This window comes from Pempheris klunzingeri, chromosome 2, assembly GCF_042242105.1.
Source record: "Pempheris klunzingeri isolate RE-2024b chromosome 2, fPemKlu1.hap1, whole genome shotgun sequence".
Taxonomy (NCBI): domain Eukaryota; kingdom Metazoa; phylum Chordata; class Actinopteri; order Acropomatiformes; family Pempheridae; genus Pempheris; species Pempheris klunzingeri.
In genome coordinates, this window is record NC_092013.1 from 13,086,510 (window position 1) to 13,108,348 (window position 21,839).

Below are 21,839 nucleotides of genomic sequence, written 5' to 3' on the forward strand. Positions count from 1 at the left end.
CCACATCCCAATTTATTGAGACACTGAACATTTTTTTGTTGTGGTATACCTACCACTGTTGTTACATTTTCTTTCAATAAATTGTTTAAGATGAATAAAATTACCATTGCATGCTTCTACTTAAATGCCCTACTTTCATGATATAATATCACTGTAGCATTCACTTTTTACATTTTCCATATATTTCACCTGAAAGTTGAATATCCCTAACTTATAGTGAGTAGTGTATATATATATGTACACACACACACACACACGCACATGTGCACACAGACATGTACATATACAGTAAATAGTTAACAGGAAATATGTGGACGGAATACTCCTTTTGGTACTTCCCGTAGGAAAGGCAAGGCTACTGCATTTCCTCTGAGAACATGACTGTTAGGTCGCCACGAGCAGCCGTCTTTTGCTGCCCTTACTTTTTCTAATGTGATCAATTCTTTGAACATTTCTCCATGGTTACAAAACCTCAATCCATACCATATAGTATGTCAAGTCCTTCCTATCTGGGCTGCATATCCTTGACATGCATGCATGCCATACTTTAAGTTGTGAAAGGGCAGAGGCTGCTATTGATGAGTATTGCTATGCATTCAGTGGTGTTTAGTTTAAGGGGGGCCAGTACATTAGCAAATACACAGATTGAACAAACCTTTACTTTACCCTTCATTGAGACCACAAACCACGTTTTGTTCTTTTTATCTTCCCAAGTGAGTTCCTTTCATATCCATTTCAAACTGAAGGTTAGTTAAATCCATTCATTTCTAAACACGAACCAGGGCCATCATATTTTTTCATACTGTTAAAGACACAGTAAGCCTGTACTTGTCTATATGTAGGCCTGTTGCCCTTTTCCTTTGTTTCAGCAGGTTTGATCAAGGTTAGCATTGAACTGTGTCATCTTTCCATTACTTTTAGATATCTATTTTAACTTTTCTACTTGCTTGAAAACTACATTTTACACGCTCTCTATTGCAGCGCATGGTGTTCAGGTGCTACAGCTCACTCAGAACGCTTCAATACATTTGTGCAGTGGTAACAATAAATATACCACAGATCAGCATCCGACCAATTTGTAATCCTATTTATGCATTTATTTTCCTCATATACACTAATGTGTGGATAAATGTTTTTTTTGCCAAATCATTACTTCCATTTTTTTCATTTTAATTAGCTCAGCTACTTCACAGTCTTACCACGTACCCCCTGGCACGTCTGAATCATTATTTTCCTCATTTTTATGAAAAGAGCATCATCCTTTTAAATTAAAGCAAAATAGCTTTGTAATCCATGTTTCTTTGACAGAGAGGTTGATGCAAATATCTTGATCAACACACAAAGACAGACTAAGCTACGAATCTATATTTTACATATATAAATGATGTAATCTGGAGGGCATAATTTTCTTGTTCTTGCTCAGCTTTTTTTTTTTTTTTCCAGCAGCTGTTCAAATTGGTCATTAAAGTGAATTCCATCGCCTTATTTGGAAGCACACCATCAAAGGAGCCATATGCACAACAGCTTTATAATTGTTCTATATAATCCGCTGCCCTTTAACTCTATGCTGAGCACAAAATGATGTGGCAAAAATAAATCTAATTACTTAGCCATTCAGCATCAAAAGCCATGCCTGCAGAGAGGGCTCCAAAGAACAGGGCCAAGAAACAAACACAAGAGGACTTCAGCTGCGTGTTTGGAGATACGACAGAGGCACACCAACAGCCATTTCCGGTTTTGTTATATTTACACTAATTATTAACCATTTGACAAAAGAGGGGCACAGGAAAAAAGCATTTCAAATGACCCCATAAAATTTAAGAGTTTGACACATTTGCAAATCCATTTCAGATAATGCCTTGGAATGGCATTGTGAATGATAAAAATGTAAAAAGGCACTAATAGCTAATTCTCTGCTCCACATAAAAAGACTGGGATTTCTGCTTTAATCCAGAAGCCAGAATAAATAATACCAAAAGGTTTCAGCCTTAATACCCTTTATATCTGTCGTCGTGGTGATCTTTTTTTTTTGCTTCCTTTTAGTGCTTGCAGTCTGTTCTCCCTTTGTTTCTTTTGTCCTCTCTTTGTCTTTTGGAACTAATAGCATTAAGAAATCTGTTGTGACCTTGTGCAAAAACATATTTTTAAAGAAAAGCAAAAAAAATGTGGTGAAGTTTTGCCTCAGTGCTCTTTCCATTTAAACTCTCCGACAAAACTTTAGATTTTTCCCCTAAGCCGTTCCACTCTGCTTTCATTGATGTGATAGCCTTGACACTGAATTAAAAGATAATTACCAGGGAAGATACAGTATTGTATTTTGATTAATAACTGATAATTAATGGTGGAAATATCGGAGATGTATCTTCTGTAAGATGCAGGTGTTCACTGTTATGAATGAACTGCTGTCATGAAAAGCCTTTACTGTACCGTAAAATTGTTTCTTTGAGCTACAGTTTCTCCTGTGAAGATAACCTTGTCAAGGAAGCTGCTATTTTTGTTTCATTTGACTTTGACTACATTTCAGCATCCTTTGCAAGTCAGAGTTTACCAACAAATGGTGAATTTATTCTCAAGAGCACATGTTAACTTTAATTTTGGTGTTAATGACATTCATTTAATGTTATATAACTAAATCAAATACCTATTTGCTTACCAAGATTATTTTTTTCATAAACTGTTTTTGAAGAGTTTGTTCTCTTAAAAAATCTCATTTAACTAAACACTACAAGATCCAACATTCAGCAATGACCCTCACGGCCCCATGTTGCAGATTCATCACTGTATTGTAGTGACATGAAGCTTTACCTCTACGGGAAACCTTCTGCCATTTATGCTGTGTTCAGAGCCTGCTGATCCATTACTCTGGCCCCAGTGAAACTCCATCTTCTCAGCCTTAAAACGCCCCGGCAGTCCAGCACCTCTTACAAAGTAGTCATCTTTCAGGAGAACGGCAACTGGAGACAAAGAGGGGTAAAAAAAAAAAAAAAAATGGAATCAAACAAAGAAGGAGGATTGAATACATGCTGCAAAGGCAGAAAAAGGGAGATTATTAGTCAAAAGGCTGATTATACAGGCTCAGGGTGGTGGTGGCTGCTCATCTTTTTATTGTATGCCTAAAGATCACAACCTAATTGTCATTATCTAAATTCTAATCAGTTTTTTTTTTTTTTTGTCTTGGACTCCGTTATCTCATCATCTCAAAATAACATTTCCATTCTGCTGTATTTCATTTATTCTATAAGCTTCTGATGCTGAAATGATGCTTTTTGTTATCTTAAATATTGCCTGACTGTTTTCAATAATAAAATGACACAATGAAGTTTCTACCTGCTTCAAACGCTGATTAGATCAGACAATCATTATCAGCGATTCACTCTCCCTGTGACATTGTCAAATTGTCAAAACCGGTTAATGATGATCGAGTAGCTCTGCTTTGTTTTAAAACTTAATACATATTTGAGCCATGCACACTTTCCCTTTTCTACATCAGCTTTTCTTGATGAAACTTTATGTTAAATAAGCTGCAATGAACACAGACAAGCAATGTGCTTTTATCTTTTGTTTATATATTTTAATATCCAAAGGACTAAGAAGCTGTAAAATCTCAAATGATCTCGACTCAGGGGGGCGTAGAAGCAGCAAGAGGGACCTTTTGCTACCTGGCAACCCACAGCCTGATATGGTTTGTTGCTTTGAGACTCTGTACGTGGGGAACCATTTAATCAGTAGATACAAAGTCAGTGGTGGTGTGCCATTCAAACAGAGCACACAGCAGCCTCATCCTGTGGCCTTTATGTTCCACTGGTTGACTGTAAGAAGCTGTGGTGAACAGCTTGGGACAAAGTCCCTCTCTCTTTAACTTGTTGCATGGTTCGCTGGGAAGACATAATGACATCCGTGTGCTTTGTGATCTTCTGATAGCAACAGTTTTGGTCTAAAGCTAAACTAAACGAAAAATGTAAAGCCTAAAAATATTGAGAATAAAAAGATTTTTCTTGTTCTGTGGAATGGTCATCAAGAGCTAGCTATTTCTATTACAATAGATAATTCAAGTAGGATGTAGTTATGTTCCCAGGGGTATTTGATCTAGATTGTTTTATCCAATATTCTCTTACCTGTGGCAAAATTAAACCCTGCAGCCCTAAGCCACAAATTAACCTCAATAACATCTAAAATGATAACTTTTGCTAGAAATTGCTTCAAAGGATGGACCATATCAAACAGAATTACCACAGAGGACATGACACCACAGCTTTGCAAGTTGTTGCCATCTATCAAAACGATTCAGTATCCCCAAATTCAATGGAGAAAAATATCATTAGCACTAGCGAGATCACCATACATTTTAGAAATCCTGTAGTGGCTCCTGAGTGGGTCTTTTTTTTTTTTTTTAAGCCTTATAAAAATATTGGAATTTATAGTGGACCATGTAATCCCTCTCAAAAACACAGGCATCGCTGTGGTTATGAATTTTTTTTACATGACAAGCAATTTGGATTCACCTTTTAGGTTCAGCCTGTCAGCTTTCATGGAAGCCCTAAATGTACTCAGCAGTGTCATGTATGGGGGAGTTTAAGCTGTGTTCGTTCTCCGGTTTTCTAAGGCATCTGAAACACCATCGTGACAAGGCAGACTATCATCCTGCTGCTGTCCTGGTTGAGGTTACATGTTAATGTATCCATAACCCCTAACCATGTCTACATTTGACATCATTAGCCAGATTAGAGCCAGCACGCTGTCGGCTGATCCCCCCAGTTACAGGGGGATTTAGTCAGTCTCTCTGGATAAGGACAGCCCACTTTTAATCATATCGCAAAGCAAACCAAGAGGATGAGCATGTGTACACGCAAACACAGACTGACAGCAAACACAGATGATGTGACGAACAAGCTGTGCAGAGAGAATGGATGAAATCAAGGTAAGCAAAGCAGATCACCATGTGACGATTACTAGCAGGAAGGATTCTGAAGAAGACGAGTGTGAGATCCAGAGAAAAGATGGGGAGGGACAAGGAGATCTGAAGAGAGGAGAAGCTTGTGTGATGAGGGATGAGCTGAGTGCCTGTCGTGAGGCAAGAAAGAATCTGCCAGCAGTATTAACGTGCCAGTGCTGCTTAAGCTGATGGCCCACAGTATGAAGGGAAAGGTCTTAGATGCAGGAGATTTTGAAGACGGAGAGCATCAGGCCAAAGTGAAAATCCGTCTGCGATGGAAAGAACGACCACCACATGATCATATTTGTGCAACTCATTTGCAGACACACATATGTAAAGGAACAGTAAATAACTGTTACTGATGATGCTGAAGTGGTGTAATCCTGACTGCAACACAAGGAAAGTCAAGGAAAGGGGATACTAACCGGCCCTGAGAGTTTCATTAGAAATGCGGCCCTGGGTGTGTTTGAACCCTCCAACAGTAGAGCAGGAATTAGAAGCTAAGCCAAAAAGACCTTGAATCACAGCCAGTGAAAGAAGGGGAGTGTGTGTGAAAGTAAATCCTTGATCAATGCAAATGTCTCTGGGGTCTTCCGATTCCTCATGAATTTAGTTGAGAGTTGTTTGAAATTTTACTGAGAAATGTTTTGTTGAGGAACACTACTTGAATGGCGGCCAATCAGCTTGATCTCGAAGTGGATCAAGGCACAAGGGAGCGTTGTGAAATCAATCTCAGTGAACTTTTAAGATCTATTCACTCCGTTCTTAATTAAAGCACTGACTTTTAAATAGTATGAAGTATGTTAAAGCCCCTCGGTGCAGGGTTTGAATATTCCAACTTCAGTGCCCCCTAGTGTCAGTAGAATCAAAAAAGACATCGTGAGACGTGTCAGTCAATGCAGCCAATTATCATTAAAGGAAAATGCTTAAAATTGGCACCCAATTTGTCATCTTATATATTGTAATGTACAGTGTGTAGGATTCAGGGGGCTCTATTGACAGAAATGGAATATGATATTTCTAATTACACTTTGAGTAATGTATAATCCCCCCAGAATCGTGGTGTTTTCATTAGCTTAGAATAAACCCTTTATATCTACATAAGGAACGGGTCCTCTTCCACAGAGTCCGCGCCATCAGAAAGGACAAACGGGTACACATTTTTACATTAAGCTGTCAGCTTGGAGGTCTGAATGCAAGCTGAAGAAGAAAAAAAGGGGATAACATTTTGTGTTGTGACAAATGGAGGATCACACTTATCATTTAGCACAAGAGAAAGCAAGCCACCCTAGACTCTCCTACACACTTGAAAAGGAGGCGTGATGGGTAATCATTTGCAATTTATAACCTCACTGCTAGATGCCACTAAATCCTACACAATGCACCTTTAAAGCTGCTAAAATCAATATTTTTGTAATAACAAATGACAATGTGGAAACAATGCAACAGTGTGATGAGCCTATTGAGAATTTACTGTATTGGTTCATCCTCACTGCTCTCATAGCATTTTCAGTTCCAGCAGGCAGCTGATTTCAGGCAAAAAAGCACTGAAAAACTCCAAACCGAACACCAAACAGCAGACAGACACAGTTAGAGTGATGATGAACATAGTGGAAATGCACATTTCCCTCAGGAAAGAAAGCGAATATTGGACTTTTGGTCAGATGAGTCCAAATGAGTGATAATGTTGCTCTGTCACTGCCAAATGTGTAAATAAGAAAGCCTGGCCTGTCAACCCAGGTGATGATATACAGAATAACCTGTTTCTGCTGCCCCAAAGTAGCTAAAATAAATCACTTAATGGAAGTTCAAAGCAACAGTGAGAAAATTAAATGTTGATAAATCAGACCGGCATGGCCATGTTTGCTGAAGTTTTACTGAGACATACATGAAAAACGTTCTGGTGTACTTCAGATTGTACTTCTAACATTTCAAACTAGAGGCCTCTAATTTGTAGCAGCCCTGGTCTTGTGACAGTGCACTGTATACGAACAGGTAAAGACGTACATGATGTGTGAAACATTAAAGCTGAGATGAGGAGAGACACAATGCTCTAAACCATGATCATAGTTGACAGCAGTCAGGTATTTGATTCGTGAAATGTCACTGACAAACCTCGACTCGGCTCTGGAGGACCACAGCAGCGGCAACCACACAATGACAACAATGAGCTTGGATACATTGACGTCATCTTAAACGGTTCAAGTACAATTCAACGGCACAGCATTGCCAAGGAGGGTGCATGAAAAAGACTGTGGACACAAAAGAATCCAACATAGCAAGGATGCAACGAATTGTGATGCGGAAAACAACAGCCAACTTTGAAGGCCAAGAACATGAGGAACATGAAGGATGAATTCCTGTTAGGATCAATTTCTAACACCGTCTTAAAAGATGTATTCCACAGGCAGACTCACATTTCAAGTAATAAAACCGATCAAATGCAGCTCTGATATTAGAGGATGAGGAAAGCTTATTCCCTTCTTTTGACTTTAATCTTTGACTCTAGTTTTTTTTAGGCGTTGGTAGCAATGAGTGTCAGGGAGCCAATTAATACATGAGAGCGCCAACATGCCATGGTATGATCCATCCATCATCCATATATTTATTATCTTTAAATGTTACTGAAAGTTCTTAAATATTTTTTAAAAAACACATATTGTATTGTGAATTACATTTCACCGTGGTAATGTAATATTTCATGTTCTATTCAATCAAAAAATGTCACGTTCCAATGAGCGGCTACAAAAGTGCATTCAGTAGCGTGCGGATCTCACCTGCCTACGACTTAACCTAAACCTATAACCACTGTGGGTTTTTTTTTAAATCTCTTTCTAATACAACCATTGGTCCTCCTAGCATGTTTCTAATTTTAGACACAAGCTATATACTCTATGCTGTAACGGTTTCAGTGAAGAAACAAACACAGCACGGCACCAAACAGCAACATAAACAACACGAACAGGGAATTATTCATGCCATATTGCTTGCAACTTTAGCGGTTCATAACGCATCTGGTATGAAATTAATCTGCAGATGCTCCGGTTCAAAACAAAACTTTTATATGGATGTCACTACTGAGCCATGACAAAAGCCAAAATGTGGCCTGCACCAGACTCAGTAAGGCTTGTTGTTAGTCTCGCCTACTGTGGAGATTTTGTTTTGCCCTGTGATGTCTACTGGCCAGTTAAGAGTGAGGAGTCAGCAGTTAATAATAGTATATAACAGTCAATAAAACATATTTTGCAAGACTTGTGAATGGCTGTAACTGCGAGAGGACATTCAGCACAGAGGCAGAAATGTGTACAAAAATATTAGGTTAATTGGTTCAGTATTTTTCAGGTTTAGCCGCAGACAGACAGATCCGCACACACGCACACACCAAACAAATGATCCCCTCCAGGCGTAAATAATTAAGTTTACACGATATGGCACATCATGGTAATGACAAAAGGGCAGTAATAATGACAAACTATAGTTTAATAAACCCCCCTCCCAAAGAGTACAAACTAATATTAAATCAATTTCACAATACTGTGAGGTGACTTTCCTGAATATTAAGATGACCTCTTCTAAATTGCATTTGCATAATAATATTTTGTGGTAATACTGTTCCATTTCCTGATTTTCACAGTGCTTAGCAATCTAAAATTCCCTCTGTACTGTTTGTGCCCAAAATTACAGCCAGCCGTGTTATTTCCATCTTTGTAAATAAGCAGCCCGCAGCATTGCTCGGCAGTCCCAGTGGCCTTGGTTCTCATGGAGGCTAACAACTCTCATTATGATCAAACGCAAAAGATGAAACTACGCTCTCAGAGAAACAGTGTCAAAAGCAGAGGAGATCAATTAAGGTCAGGGTTTTCACACCAATGGTCCACGGATTAGCTGATTGAAAAAAAAAAAAAAAAAAAAGAGGCAATGGTTTGAAGTAGCAGTTAATCAAGTAAGCTTCACAATGTTTCTGTAAACAGGGCATGCAGGCTGATGCAAAGAGGATGATGAGATATAGAGGGTACAATGAAGGGAATAATAGAGGAATTACAAAAACTACTTATAGAGTTACAACAATCATGACAGACTGATACTGTTCTGTGTGACTGTTATCGCTTGGTTTTGAAATTTGCTGTGTCAAGTGGGAAAGACGACGTATTGAAGAAGAAGAAAAAAGAACCCTAACTGAACATATATTCTTATTTTACATTGTCATTATATATTGTGGAGTGGTAAACTTTCTGTTCATAGTAAAATGATGAAATTAATATGTAGAATTTCTGATATTTGCTAATATCAGCTAGTTTATTAAATACTTGGGAGATGAAGGTACTTCATAATAACGGTATGGAAAAATCTGTGTCAAAAAATCTTTATCCCATAGTGCACACTACACAGGTATCATTAGACATTTGTGATGACAAAAAATCCTTACAGTACAATATAAAATTATTGTTGTATTTTGTTATAATTCAATAGTGCGTCTAATGTGAAGTCAGGACTAAAGTAGCCTATAACACATTTTGTGGTGCTGACCTGTCTTTCCTGTGTTTTTCATGGTGGTCTGGTTGGAGGACTCAGCGTTGAACTTCTCCAGCACCAGCTCCTGGTACTCCTCTGAAACCAAAGCTCGTTCATCTGCAATGTCCACAGGTGATTGGTTCTTCGCAGCACATTCTGGGTATGAGGCTGCCCAGCCTCGAGGTCCATGGTTTCCTGCACAAAGACAAGAAACAGGAGATTATGAAAAACGTCCCCAGAAATCCCCTTTGTCTGAGGATTCTGGCTATAACACACACATAAAATTAGAAACCCTGAGACAATATTACTGCTACAGCAGCAGCCAGGTTTCAATATGCCCTTAACGGAAATTGAGAGAAAGAGGACAATCATTCTTTCATATTCATTCAGCTGCAGTGCCCTCTAAACCCTTCCAACAGCTGGGAAAACATGTAAACACAATGAAAATTCATCATCTGGCTACAGGCGATTCCGGTGTTAATTGTCCATATATGATATAAATATCCAAATGAGGCATATTCCTACTGTGACACACCAACTGAAACTGAGCCTTCAATTAATGTGGGTCTTTTCCTCGGATATGTTAAAAACAAAAAAAACAAAAAACATTTAAACAAATAGGCTATTCAATAGAAAATATCCACTTTAACAATTTATTTGCAGTGTGTGCAGCAAACGAACTTCCTGTAGAATCCCCATCTACTGTCTGCTCTTTTAATCCTCTATCCCCTACAGTGGCGCTGCTACAAAGGAATAATCCACAACCGACAGGGGTCCCCTTGATCTCTTCTCGGGCACAATGGGCCAATGCAACAACAAAAGCTGAGGGATCAGGGGAACAAGGAAGCATGCATGGATTTTAACTTTTCTGGGCTAACACAATATTCATGATCCCATTCCCTACAGATATAGGGCAACTTTGCTACTGGCTCATGAAAAAGACATGAAAACTCCACTTTACTAAAAACACCCCAGATGAAGGGTGGCTTTCTGTCTTGCAATGCATAAACACCTTGGAGCCACAGACACTGTGCTCGAGTCCCTCGAAAAGACAACGTGATTCAGGATTTATTTGAAATATCCAATGTTTTACCACGTCAAGCAGAGAGCAACCATAAATGTGCCCCAAGGTGTGTGCAGAGACGTTTAATTCACATCTCCAGTGAATATGTCACTAGGTTAGGAAAATAGTGCACTAAACACTGTTATGCTCTTGGAAATGTCTCAGCTTTGACTTAAATTGAGATCACTTTGCTTTAAACAGCACCTGCAAGATTATACATTGGTGAGGTCTGAATTGCATGTAAATGTTGGAATGGATTTTAGCTGCATTTCTAACTAATGACTGCATTAGCAAGCAGGATTAGATTTGTCAATCATGGCTTTAGACTCACCAATATGTCTGTACCAGTAAAACTCTAATATGTCATGCCCTGCAAGTCTATTATAAATGCAATGTCCTAATGTCAGCTCTTGTCCATTACTATAAGGCAAGAGAAAGTTGTGTGCCAATCATAATACCACAGAGGGGATTTATATAAAATGGAGAAAGTATTTACCCTATTCAAATAAAAAGTATGTGTACAATATTATCTGTTAAGTCTTTCTGTAGAGAATGTATTAATCTATTAGCTTCCATTTGATTTATGCATGCTGACATGGCCATCAACATGGAAGTTGTACACGCGACAGATGCTAAAAACAAAGACTAGTAAATTTATTCAGACACTAGTGGTTCAGTTTATTGTCTAAACAAACACAATATCATATTAATCACATTATCATAGTGCTTATAACTGATGCAGCTCAAATTGGATTTAGCGCGGTCAGCATGGGTTGCTGGTGTAGGCCATTTTTTAATTCACCAGAACTTCCAATAATGACAAATGTCGGCTCTGTCGGTCCACATAAAATCAAACCAGACTCAAATGAAGCAAATCCCACCCTATGATTTGTAAGCGTTGCTACTAAGGCCAATCTCACTGAGAATCAACAACCCAAACAATGTAGGAGAGATGAAGAAAAAGGCTGGACATCTAGTAAAGAGTAAAGAGGGGCAGATATTAGCCTTAGAATGGGGAACACAAACAAAATGTGTTCCCCGTTTTAAAGCCATTTTGTTTGCGTTCCCCATTTTCATGCCAAAAAGTGGCATTCAACATTTGCTTGAATAAGAATATCTGTGTATTCTGTCTGGCACTCTTTTATTGGTCAAAGGATTCGCAGTTGAGTAAACGTCTTGCCAAACTCTTGAGCCACAGAGCGAGACAAACAATCGTCCAAGCAAAAATATTGGTGTATTAGCTTGTTTTGTTTGGTTAAAAACTATGAGACAGAAGTGCTAATGTAAAAAAAAGTATATCAGTATCAGTACAGGCCTCAGAAATCCAGTATCAATCGGTCTTTAACACGCATTAATCAACCTTGTGAGGCGAGCTTTATTAGTTCACTTGTATATCTACACACACAGTTGTTTTCATTTTCTGTGTCTGTCTTTGTTTCTAGGACAAACATTAGTGCTCAGACTGAAACTGTGTAGGGTTAGTTGTATATTTTTATACTTTTGAAAAATATTGTTGATAAAATGGTACACACTTGAGGCCGTTGCAAAATTGGTTATGACTTACTCCCATTCCATTTGTGTTTGAAGAAAATATATATTCTCTTTGGCAGAGCTGTCTGAACTACAATGCCTCCAGTTGCTTTGAACATTTACCATTCCCCTGACCGAGAAAGTGTGCTATGTGGGCTACCAACAATAAAAAATACAGAACTATTCTGGTTCTCCAGTGGGCAATTTCAACCCTCGTTTTCTTGCTTTTCTTCTTGGTTTTTAAGTGAATTGTGGCAAACAAAAAAAACCCTTTTCAGATATTTCTAAGCTATATGGGGCCTCACAAAACATGACTGATAACGTATCTCACAGCAGCAACAAATTCCACGGGTCAGATGTGAGGAGACAGATTAGATATTGACTGAACATGAAAGGAAACAAGACATGAAACAGGTCTAGATTTGTTGTTGGTTGGCATATGCAAACAGAACTAAGATAACATCTAACAAACCTGTCAATAGTTTTACATCAGACACCCATGATGTAATGCGCAAAGTGTACTGGACCCACTAAAAAGGTTTCACAGGTCACTTTCATTCAAAGTGTAGCTACAAAAAAGTGTAATCTTTTGCTAATTTCTCATTAAAACACACATTACATCGCATTTGCTGCTAGAGAGATAAGTCTGCCTTTCAAGAATAGAAAGGGAGGAGCAGCGCTAAAATCAGATAAGTGAGAGTTGCACAGCAGTCGATTAATCTGTCTCATTGCCATCCATCAGAATGACTGTAATCCTAGTGGTTAAGCCTTCCCCACTGCAGCCTTGCCACTCTATAAGGCTGAGGTGAACAAATTAAAAATAAGTACATGTTTTAAAATGCTGTAGAATGATCTATCAAAAACATTACACGCTACATTTGCAACTACATTCGGCGTATGGCCCTGAGAGAGCAGCTCACACACACACACACACACCAGGCTGCATTTATTCTAATGAAAATCTTTATAGGTGCCATCAGGAAATTCATCCGGTATGCTGATAGTTTTATATGCGTATGATGGACAAAGATAAGTGAGTTACACTGATGTCAGCTCTACTTCCAATAATATAACAATATTTAGCTGAATTCCTCTGCAACATTTATTGCAGTAGCAGTAACCTGGCCTGGTTCAAGATGTCTGAATCACCACACGCATCTCTGATTTGTTCAGTGATTCCGAAAAAGTCAATGAAGTGAGACAAAACTGCAATTAAGTCTGATTATCAGGCTAGTGTGGTAACTACCTTGCAGTCATGATTACTGTTCAAATGTGCTTGTCTGAATAGTTGTAGGTTGAGACAGAAACTTTCTCCTAATTACAAAACAAGTATAAATCTAACTATAAGCAATGCACATGATGAACAGCTGGTCACTACCGAATGCCCAGCGCAAGCAGACTGCAACCGTGCATAGCAGCTTGCAGATATAATTGTATGGTATAATATATTAGCTTATAGTGTTAGAGTGTTAACTTAAAATAAAACATTCTTGATCATAAATAACAAATAACAGCTGAATGTTGGACATGAGCCTAAAGTAAAGGGAGAGACGACACATAAATGTTATACTTCACATCTGTTGTGGGCAGATCTCGCTCACATTATCTATACTTTCAACACACAGGTTAGATACAATATCAACACTTGAAAGGTGTAATACAAAACAATGCAATAGCTCCACAACAATGCCTACCTTTGTGAAGCTTGTACTGCTCTATATTTGTTGAAAACTGTGAGAGCGAGGTGTGATTGCCTTATTTTTGAGTCTTAAACTTGTCATGTTCTCTCTGTCTCTATCTATCTATCTATCTATCTATCTATAGCATGATGGGAGTTAGATTTATATTTGCAGGACAGTGCTCATGGAAAATGATTCTGACATGCCTAAATAAACATTATGGACTGATTCATCTGGTCCGCTGTTTACAGTAGGTAGAAATAACTTCTAATTTCAAGGGATGAGTGAATGATGATGATGAGTGATGTTTATCAGGATTTTCAGAATGTATCTATACAATAACTGTCAATTCTGTACATAATAAATAATAATATTGTAAGCATCGGGTTATCACGGAGCAATTTAGCAAATGTGGCAGCAGCAGCAAAAGAAGCATATAGCCCTAGTTGCATACATATCACAAACACATCAGTATAAAACATATAGGGATGCATAGATAGGACTTTTTCAGTCCTGACACCAATTCTGATACCTTTGAGTACTGGTCAATATCAACTTCTGATTCAATACCAGTGTTTCATCAATAACCTCAAAGGCCTCACTGTGTGGGAGACTGGGATCATTCTTTTATGTGAAGGCAACATCAGGCTTGACTTCAACATTGCTTTCCTAACATTGCAAATCAAAATGCAATAAATACATATAATAATAATAATAATAAATACACTCCACTGGAACAAACGTTTAGATTCGGAAAAGGAGTTTCTTCGGGCGAAATAAATTATGCTAAAAGCACAGTAAGGTAATCCAGAGCATGGTGGAGGTGCTTCTGTCCAGAGGTTTGATGAGAGGGAGTCTACTGGTGTGCTGCTGGCGGCTGATGTAGATGTCGTAGACGTGAACATAGAATTTAATGGATTGGCTCCATTGTCACCAATCCCCCATCCAGCTATTTGAGTAAGTATTGGCCCGATATCTGATACCAATGTGGATATCGCGCATCCCTAGAAATATCCTCACCAAGATGGATTATAGAAAATTGCTAAAATATCCTGAAACCTACATTTATCCCCAACCTTTAGAAAATTCATGAAACCAATAGAATTTTCCTGAAACTGATGAAATCAAACAACTACATTTCAGTAAGGAACTCAGTAATGTCTCCTTTATGTAATGTATTAACTATGCTACAAGTAAGATAAATTATGTTTATAATGCCCATTCTATCTGTTTAATCTGACCTGTTCTGCGCTCTCCTCTGTATGCTGTGACACCACTCTCTGCAATCTACTTGTTTTAAGTAAAACAGGCACATGTTTCTTTCAATCTGGCACTTTTAGTTTCAGGCGTCATCCCATTAACCTTGAGATAAACAGCCGTGCCTGTGCTACCATGGCAATGCTGACAGAATGGCGATTGCCTTGTCATTTCCGTTTTGTCCCTCTGAGAGAAAGCATCCATGGTGTATGCCACCTGGCAGACCGCCCAGAATTGGCACACTAGCACTTCTACACTGATCAGTCCATATGTATGAGCAGCACTGACAACAAAACATGGCCAGCAGATATACAGCGCAGCACAAGGCACTGAGAAGGGTCACAATAGTTGTCTAGATGGAACAGTGGTAAGTGAGACCAAACCATGTGTGTGTTGCAGTATCCATTCAGTGAACTTGGGAGCATCGGATAACATTTTGAACATTCCTGCTGTCAGTTTCAATATGCTGATAACACTCCAGATGGTGGAGACACAGGCATTGCAGCAATGGGGTGTATCAAATGTTCAGGTTAGACAACTGACGAGCTTAGGGCTTGTGCAGTGTGAGGAAAGGCCAGGATAGTCTATTCTGCCTGTAATCAGTCAATTGATGAGTAGCTAATGACAGGCCTTTTTTCTTACATCAGCCAGTAACACTTAGGATGGACTCAGACGTTGTTAAAGATGGATTAAAGGAGAATCACTGAGATCTCAGAATGCTGCAACAAAACTAAAAATAGATCTAGTGAGGCGACAAGAAGAAGTGGTCAGAGATAATCACACAGGCATAAAATACACCCACAGGTTAATCACAATGATTTGGAACAAAGGGAGCGAGTAAAATGACGACCCAAACTGTCTGTCGTAAAACATCTAAGAAACAGCATACAGCCCAATTTCCTCATTCAACTTTGACATTTGTGCATGTAGTCAGTGACACTCTCAAAAGCTGTGCTCACACTTTCAAGATGGCGCCGCACGAGTGGCAGTCAATTTTGCTTTTACCTTGCTTAAGTTAAATGGTAGATGAATCAGGCTGAACTGCCAGTAATAAAAAAGGTAAGGAGAGAACTTCTAAGTTAAGTCTGCCACTTTTGTCAACATAGGAGGTCTCTAGATCAACGGCATGTTTGGCACACATCGACGATCTGTTGCTGCAAAATCATTTTTTCAAAAAAAATGTTTTTATAGAATCTCAATTTTGACAAGCTGACACTGACCAACCCTCCTGTTGGTTTCAGCTACCATTGGTCAGCGTGTGGCACATGAGCCCCAGAAATCCTCAGCTCAATAAAAGCAGAGCTCAGTCTTTTGTTCTCTCTCTTCTCTTGTGGACGACCAACTGTGTCCTCTCCCGGGATATTCACCTTGGTTACATATGAGGAGGCCCTCAGCTGCGAGCACTCTCCCTTAATGTGGCCTTTACAAAGCAGAATACCTTCTTAATGGCAACCACACAAAGACCTGCCTGAAACAAGTTTATTTAGCACCAACAACTATGACAGGAAGTCTGCCAGCTGACTTTACACGTAAGGATGAGCACAAAAGCTGGCGTAGAGCGGTTAACTGGCAAAGAATAAAGGAGTGACCCGTTTCCTCCAACCTGCAATCACAACACTGAACGCAACATATTTGCTAGCTAAGAAAACAGCCCACCAAAGGACCTTAGTCTTTCTACATTCAACGATGGTAACAAGAGTTTGGACATCCTTGATTTCTTTCCTCACCTCCTTTTCTTGCATCTTAGTCCCCATTAGCTGACATGCCAACGGAGAAGGCAGAGCAACAGACATTTAGCCAAATAGGACATTCTTGTTTTGGAGCTGCCAAGTGACATCAATTTGACTTGTGGTACAGCTGTATCGTCTGTGTTTTGTTTTGTCGTAGCCTACCACAGTATATTAAGATCTCTGTCAGATGACCATAACTATGTTCATGACAACTTAAACATTTGCTTTTAATTCAATCCACAACATTGTATGATGTTGCAGCTGAGTGTGACGTCCTACACGTCATGGGTGCTAAAAAGATATCTGCAACGACGACACCTGCTCACCCTCACTCATAGCTCCTCCAGCAAGCCTCCCCTTTCCTTGCTTCTCTCTCCTCAAGATGCATTTAAGGCACTGAGACATCCTCCAAGATTGCATGCTGAGATTGATTGATTTCCGGTTCACAGACAGGTGGATGGAGGAGAGAGCAGGCGAGGTTGCACGAAACAGAGAAATGAGAAGAGCCCAACATACACCTGAGGCTCATGGCAACGTTAGTGTTTTTTTTGTCTGTCTACGTATTGGACAAATTAATTCTGATGATGGCACTGGATGAAAAGTCAAGAGATCACCAATGTGATTTCAAGGGGATCTACAACCAAATATCATTGGATAGTTGTTGAGATATTTCGTCTGAGGCAGTGGATAGTAGATCCATGCATACAGTTGTGCAGCTAACACAGAATTTCTTCGTCCTTTTTTTTAGAAATTCATCAGCACTGTGCATCAAACATATCTTTCAACGTTTGTCATTACTGAGATATTCCATGCATGTTCTTATACCTTTTCACAGCATGGATTTTGCACATTTTATGGAGCCTTTATAGTATATGTTGAGTATCCCTGCCTTCTATAATCAGAATGAACTCAGCATGACAATGCTATGATACAACTCTGTCACAGCACAAGCATATTTCAGTCCTATCAACTGTAAACTACAATACTAGAGCTTTTTTTTTTGCACAAAACAAACCAAGAGACTTCATTCCCCCCGCCTGCATCACTTCATTCCACTCTCTCTGTGTCCTACAGATCTCTTTACATGCTTGCTGGCAGCTCTGTGACCTAATGGCTGAGATGTGATGAAGGAAAGGCAGAAAGCTCAGTGCACAGCTGAATCAACTCTAAGAGGACAAGAGCAGGCTTGGTCTATGAAACGATGCCAATTTCCAGCGTTTAACAATAAAAAATAAAGACTCCCAACTGCACCATGCATAACAAGTAACTAGGGACGGATATGGTTTACAAATTAACTAGCCCATGTTTTCATGTTTTCTTAGATGAACTAATATATAGAGTGAGGCTCAGTCTAACACTTATTTTCTATACCAAGTGGGATTCTGGGTTTCATGTTAAGATGTACAACAATAAGAGACTGCACACAACTACAATCAAAGTGAGGAAAATCATCAGCAACCAATTTTGGTGACTGACTGTTTCCGAGTATAAATGAGGTCATGCTGCCAAAACTGTAACATGTAACACCAGAGTGAAATGTGTGACTAAATAACTGTTCAAATCAAGGCCAGGGTCTTTTTTTGCTGTCATTACTGTAAATTTCAACAAGTGAAATATTTTTCTTAGTAAAAATGTCACAATGAGGAGTTTAAACATACTTTCTTACAGAAGTAAGAAACAGAGGAATCTTTCAGGTGAATGAAAGGATGTTTGCGAAAGTGAATCATCAGTTGCAACAATTAGCTCCATCTTCGGTATGTGCGATTTTGTGTTCAAATGGAACTGTACTTTCAAAGGAGTTTCTTGTCAGATTCATTTACTGGCCGCACAACTCAATTATCAGTGAACCATGAAGGTAAAAACCATAATGGCCTCACTGGGCGTCATTAGGCTTCAAAGACAAGTATGTGATGAAGAACAGTGAATAATTTTTACCCAGGAATTATAAAAAGAAAAAATAACTTCAGTGTGCTCCAGTGCTTTTAAAAGCTTTTCTCAACATTGTCCAACATCCACTTCTCAGGGGAGATCTAAAGGAACAGGTACTCAATATATCAGCGCAGTTTGCAAGAATGAAAAAAGGCATCTGGGGTCACTGCGGAGGACATAGAGGGTGATGCATGAGTGAGTCTTCAGTTACACTTCACCAAATTAAAGGTGCATTTATTTGACCTTGTCAGTTCTGTCATGAAGAAAGAGGTAGAGGCAAAAGGCAAGCAAGTAAGCATACCAAAAATAATCTCTTTGTATTGCTTCATTTTTATAGAGCCACTAGCACAACAATGAGAATAAAGCCAGAGAAAATGAATAAGAATGACAATAGTTGGTCAACTGAGAATAGGAGTAGAAGATTCAGCCCCGACAAGTAGGACAGTCATGTTTCTTGAAGATAGCTTATAATCAAATGTCATTATAGAATTCATTTAACTTTCCTCAAAGGATAATTAATGAATATGTAGCAAATTGAATACAATGTGGCATTTCAAGAAAGTATGTTATCACTAGTCGTCAGGGGTGATCCCTCATCAAAATATTAAATGAGTGTCATTACAATAACAAAAACAGTACAACAGCAAAGAAATATGTTTCACACTGGAATCCCTCTAAAATATTTCATTAACCAGTAGCTTTTTAATTTTTTTTCAATTATAGATTCAATTTAAGTTTCGTTTTGGTTGTTTTTCAAGATACCTCTACCACTTCTAGATTTTGTGGAGTTCAACGTAAAATCTATGGTATGAGAAAAAAAGAACTTGAGCATTACAGTACATTATATTTGCTACTGTATTTTCAAGTGAAGACTGTCTTTCTTTAGCACATGATTCTACTCTATTCTATTATATATTATGAGCAACTTCTTAACATGCCATTTCTTCAAATATTGTATCCCCTATCTGTCAAACTCCTCAACCTCCCACGTTTGTAGACCTTTCATAACACTATAACATTTGATGAATATGATAACCACTCACCCCATGATTACAACTTTCCATAATTCTATCCAGAACCACTACAGTATCAGCTTCCTCTGAGTCACTGCAGAAACCAACTGTGACAGGTGATTAAAGGTCTTGCTGTTCTGGGAGATAGCTGGCAGGAGGTTCAGATAAGATAACTACTTTCACCCCAAGTGTAATGCCAAAGCCAAGTGTCAGAAAAAGCAGACAAGATCCAATGAATCATCAGATCCAATGGATCATCAACAATCCTCTGCTATCTCAGCCATCAAAATGAAACTCCACAAGAGTCATTTTGAAGTTGCACTCCCTTTTGCTGATGCTGTGGGTCACTGACTGACCCATGTTACATAAGTTCAAATTGGTTTTTATATAACAGGGAGCCAGTTACTTTAGATTTTGGCGATGGCCGATACGATAAGATAAGATACAAGTTTTGCTAACTGATTCTGAACTTATGAGCCAGACTTCCACGCCTCAGGCTGCATCCTGGGGGGTCCGAAACTGGTACAATGTAGTGCATAACTGACGTAGAAAATCAATCTGCATTATTAGTCTGCATTTATCTATCATCTCCAACAACTACACAGCCTAAGCAACCACTGTGCTTCTAGCAGATTCAACCAAAAGCTGTGCTGTGCTGCTGTCTGCCTGCCATTGAGACTGTGGGCCAAATTCACTTCTTCTACAGTAACAATCTCCGAGCACAAACACACTTTCTGCCACTACATTAGACACAGAGCACTTTGGATTGAACTCAACTTTTCTAAAAAGCTTTGCGCTATACAAAACAGTTTGCTACCATGACTCAACCAAAAAGGATCAGACAGACCAGCTATCTCAAAAGTGCTGATAAGGCAAACCAGTATCAAGAAAAATCTTTTCTACTCCCAACGTTTTCTCTCAAGCATTTCATGGCAATCTAATGACCAATTAGCAGGACTGAAGCCAAATGTTCTAAAGAGACGAGTGGAGGTTAAACGTCTCGTCTCTTAGAGTAGTTAATAATCACAACCTCAAATGTGATGAGGCCATAAGATGGAGTTATGGTGGGAAGAGGCTCAGTGAAAGCCCGTCCACAGGCCAAGCCAATCCGTTTGTGGAAAGAGAGAGACGCTTGCCTAGAGGCAGACAGAGATTTTAAAAAAGGGTTTGACACTTATTAGCCAAACATACTTTTCACTTGCATGTTTACTACAGTAATTAACAAAAACAGTAATGCAAAAGAGTAGAGTTTTAATGCCAAACCCTTTTAAATGCTACCTTCATGACAACATGATTACATTTCTAGAAGAGGACAAAAGATGACAAAAAGTAAAGTCTAGATAAAACCCAGCTCGATAGGGACTTTCCTGTAGAAAACCATTATCTTCTTCTGATATGTTGGATGAAGACACCGATGGGCACCAGTGGGCACTGAACCACCACCACATGCTGGAATCTTATTTCTACCTTAAAGTGAGCAGCTTTTGGGTTGCAAGTTTGGCAAACATAGCATGATGTTGTTTAACTCTGGTTAAACAATCTAATCTGAAGACTTTGCCTGTCTGTCAAACAAAGAGTTTTCCGAGGAAGAAAATAGAAGATCACATGCCAAATCTGGTAGACGCCTAAAAAAAACAGACATTTTGCTGGCATGGTGAATAATTCCCACTATTTAATAGTTACCAAAACAGGTAACAAATTATGTTTACTTAGAAAACATATTCTGCGCTCCACCTAATAGACTTGAAATGCATCAATAACTATAAAGGTCTAACTCTCAGTTTAAATTTGGTGTTAAAATCACATCAGATGAAATGTAGGCATTTGAAGAAAAGCCCTCGACTTTACGGGGACAAGAAATAATTGGAAACGGGGGCAGCTGTGGCTTAGTGGTAGAGCCGGTCATTCACCAATCAGAAGATCTGTGGTTTGATCCCTGGCTCCTCCAAGTCCGCATGTCAAAGTGTCTTTAGGCGAGACACTGAACCAAATTGCTCCCACTGCTGTGCCTCAGTGTATGACTGTGTGCGTGAATGACTCGTTTCCACTGACAACCTGTCAGTATGAATGGGTGAATGTGAATGTAGTGTTAAAGCACTTTGAGTGGTCAAAAAAAACTGGAAAGGTGCTATACACATGCAGCCCATTCACCAATCGCACGCCTTCCAAAACACATGTTGAAATAAACTTAAA

General features: G+C 38.9%; 1 protein-coding gene across 1 annotated transcript in view; it reads right to left on the reverse strand.

Annotated features, from left to right (window-relative positions):
- The window catches only part of ca16b (carbonic anhydrase XVI b), a 77,961-nt gene that overhangs the window by 40,197 nt on the left and 15,925 nt on the right, over positions 1-21,839 (reverse strand). Inside the window, exons 2-3 of the mRNA XM_070837629.1 lie at positions 9,461-9,640; positions 2,806-2,954 (exon numbers count right to left, since the gene is read on the reverse strand). Of these exons, the coding sequence (XP_070693730.1) occupies positions 2,806-2,954; positions 9,461-9,640 (329 nt within the window). The remainder of the gene's footprint in view (positions 1-2,805; positions 2,955-9,460; positions 9,641-21,839) is intronic.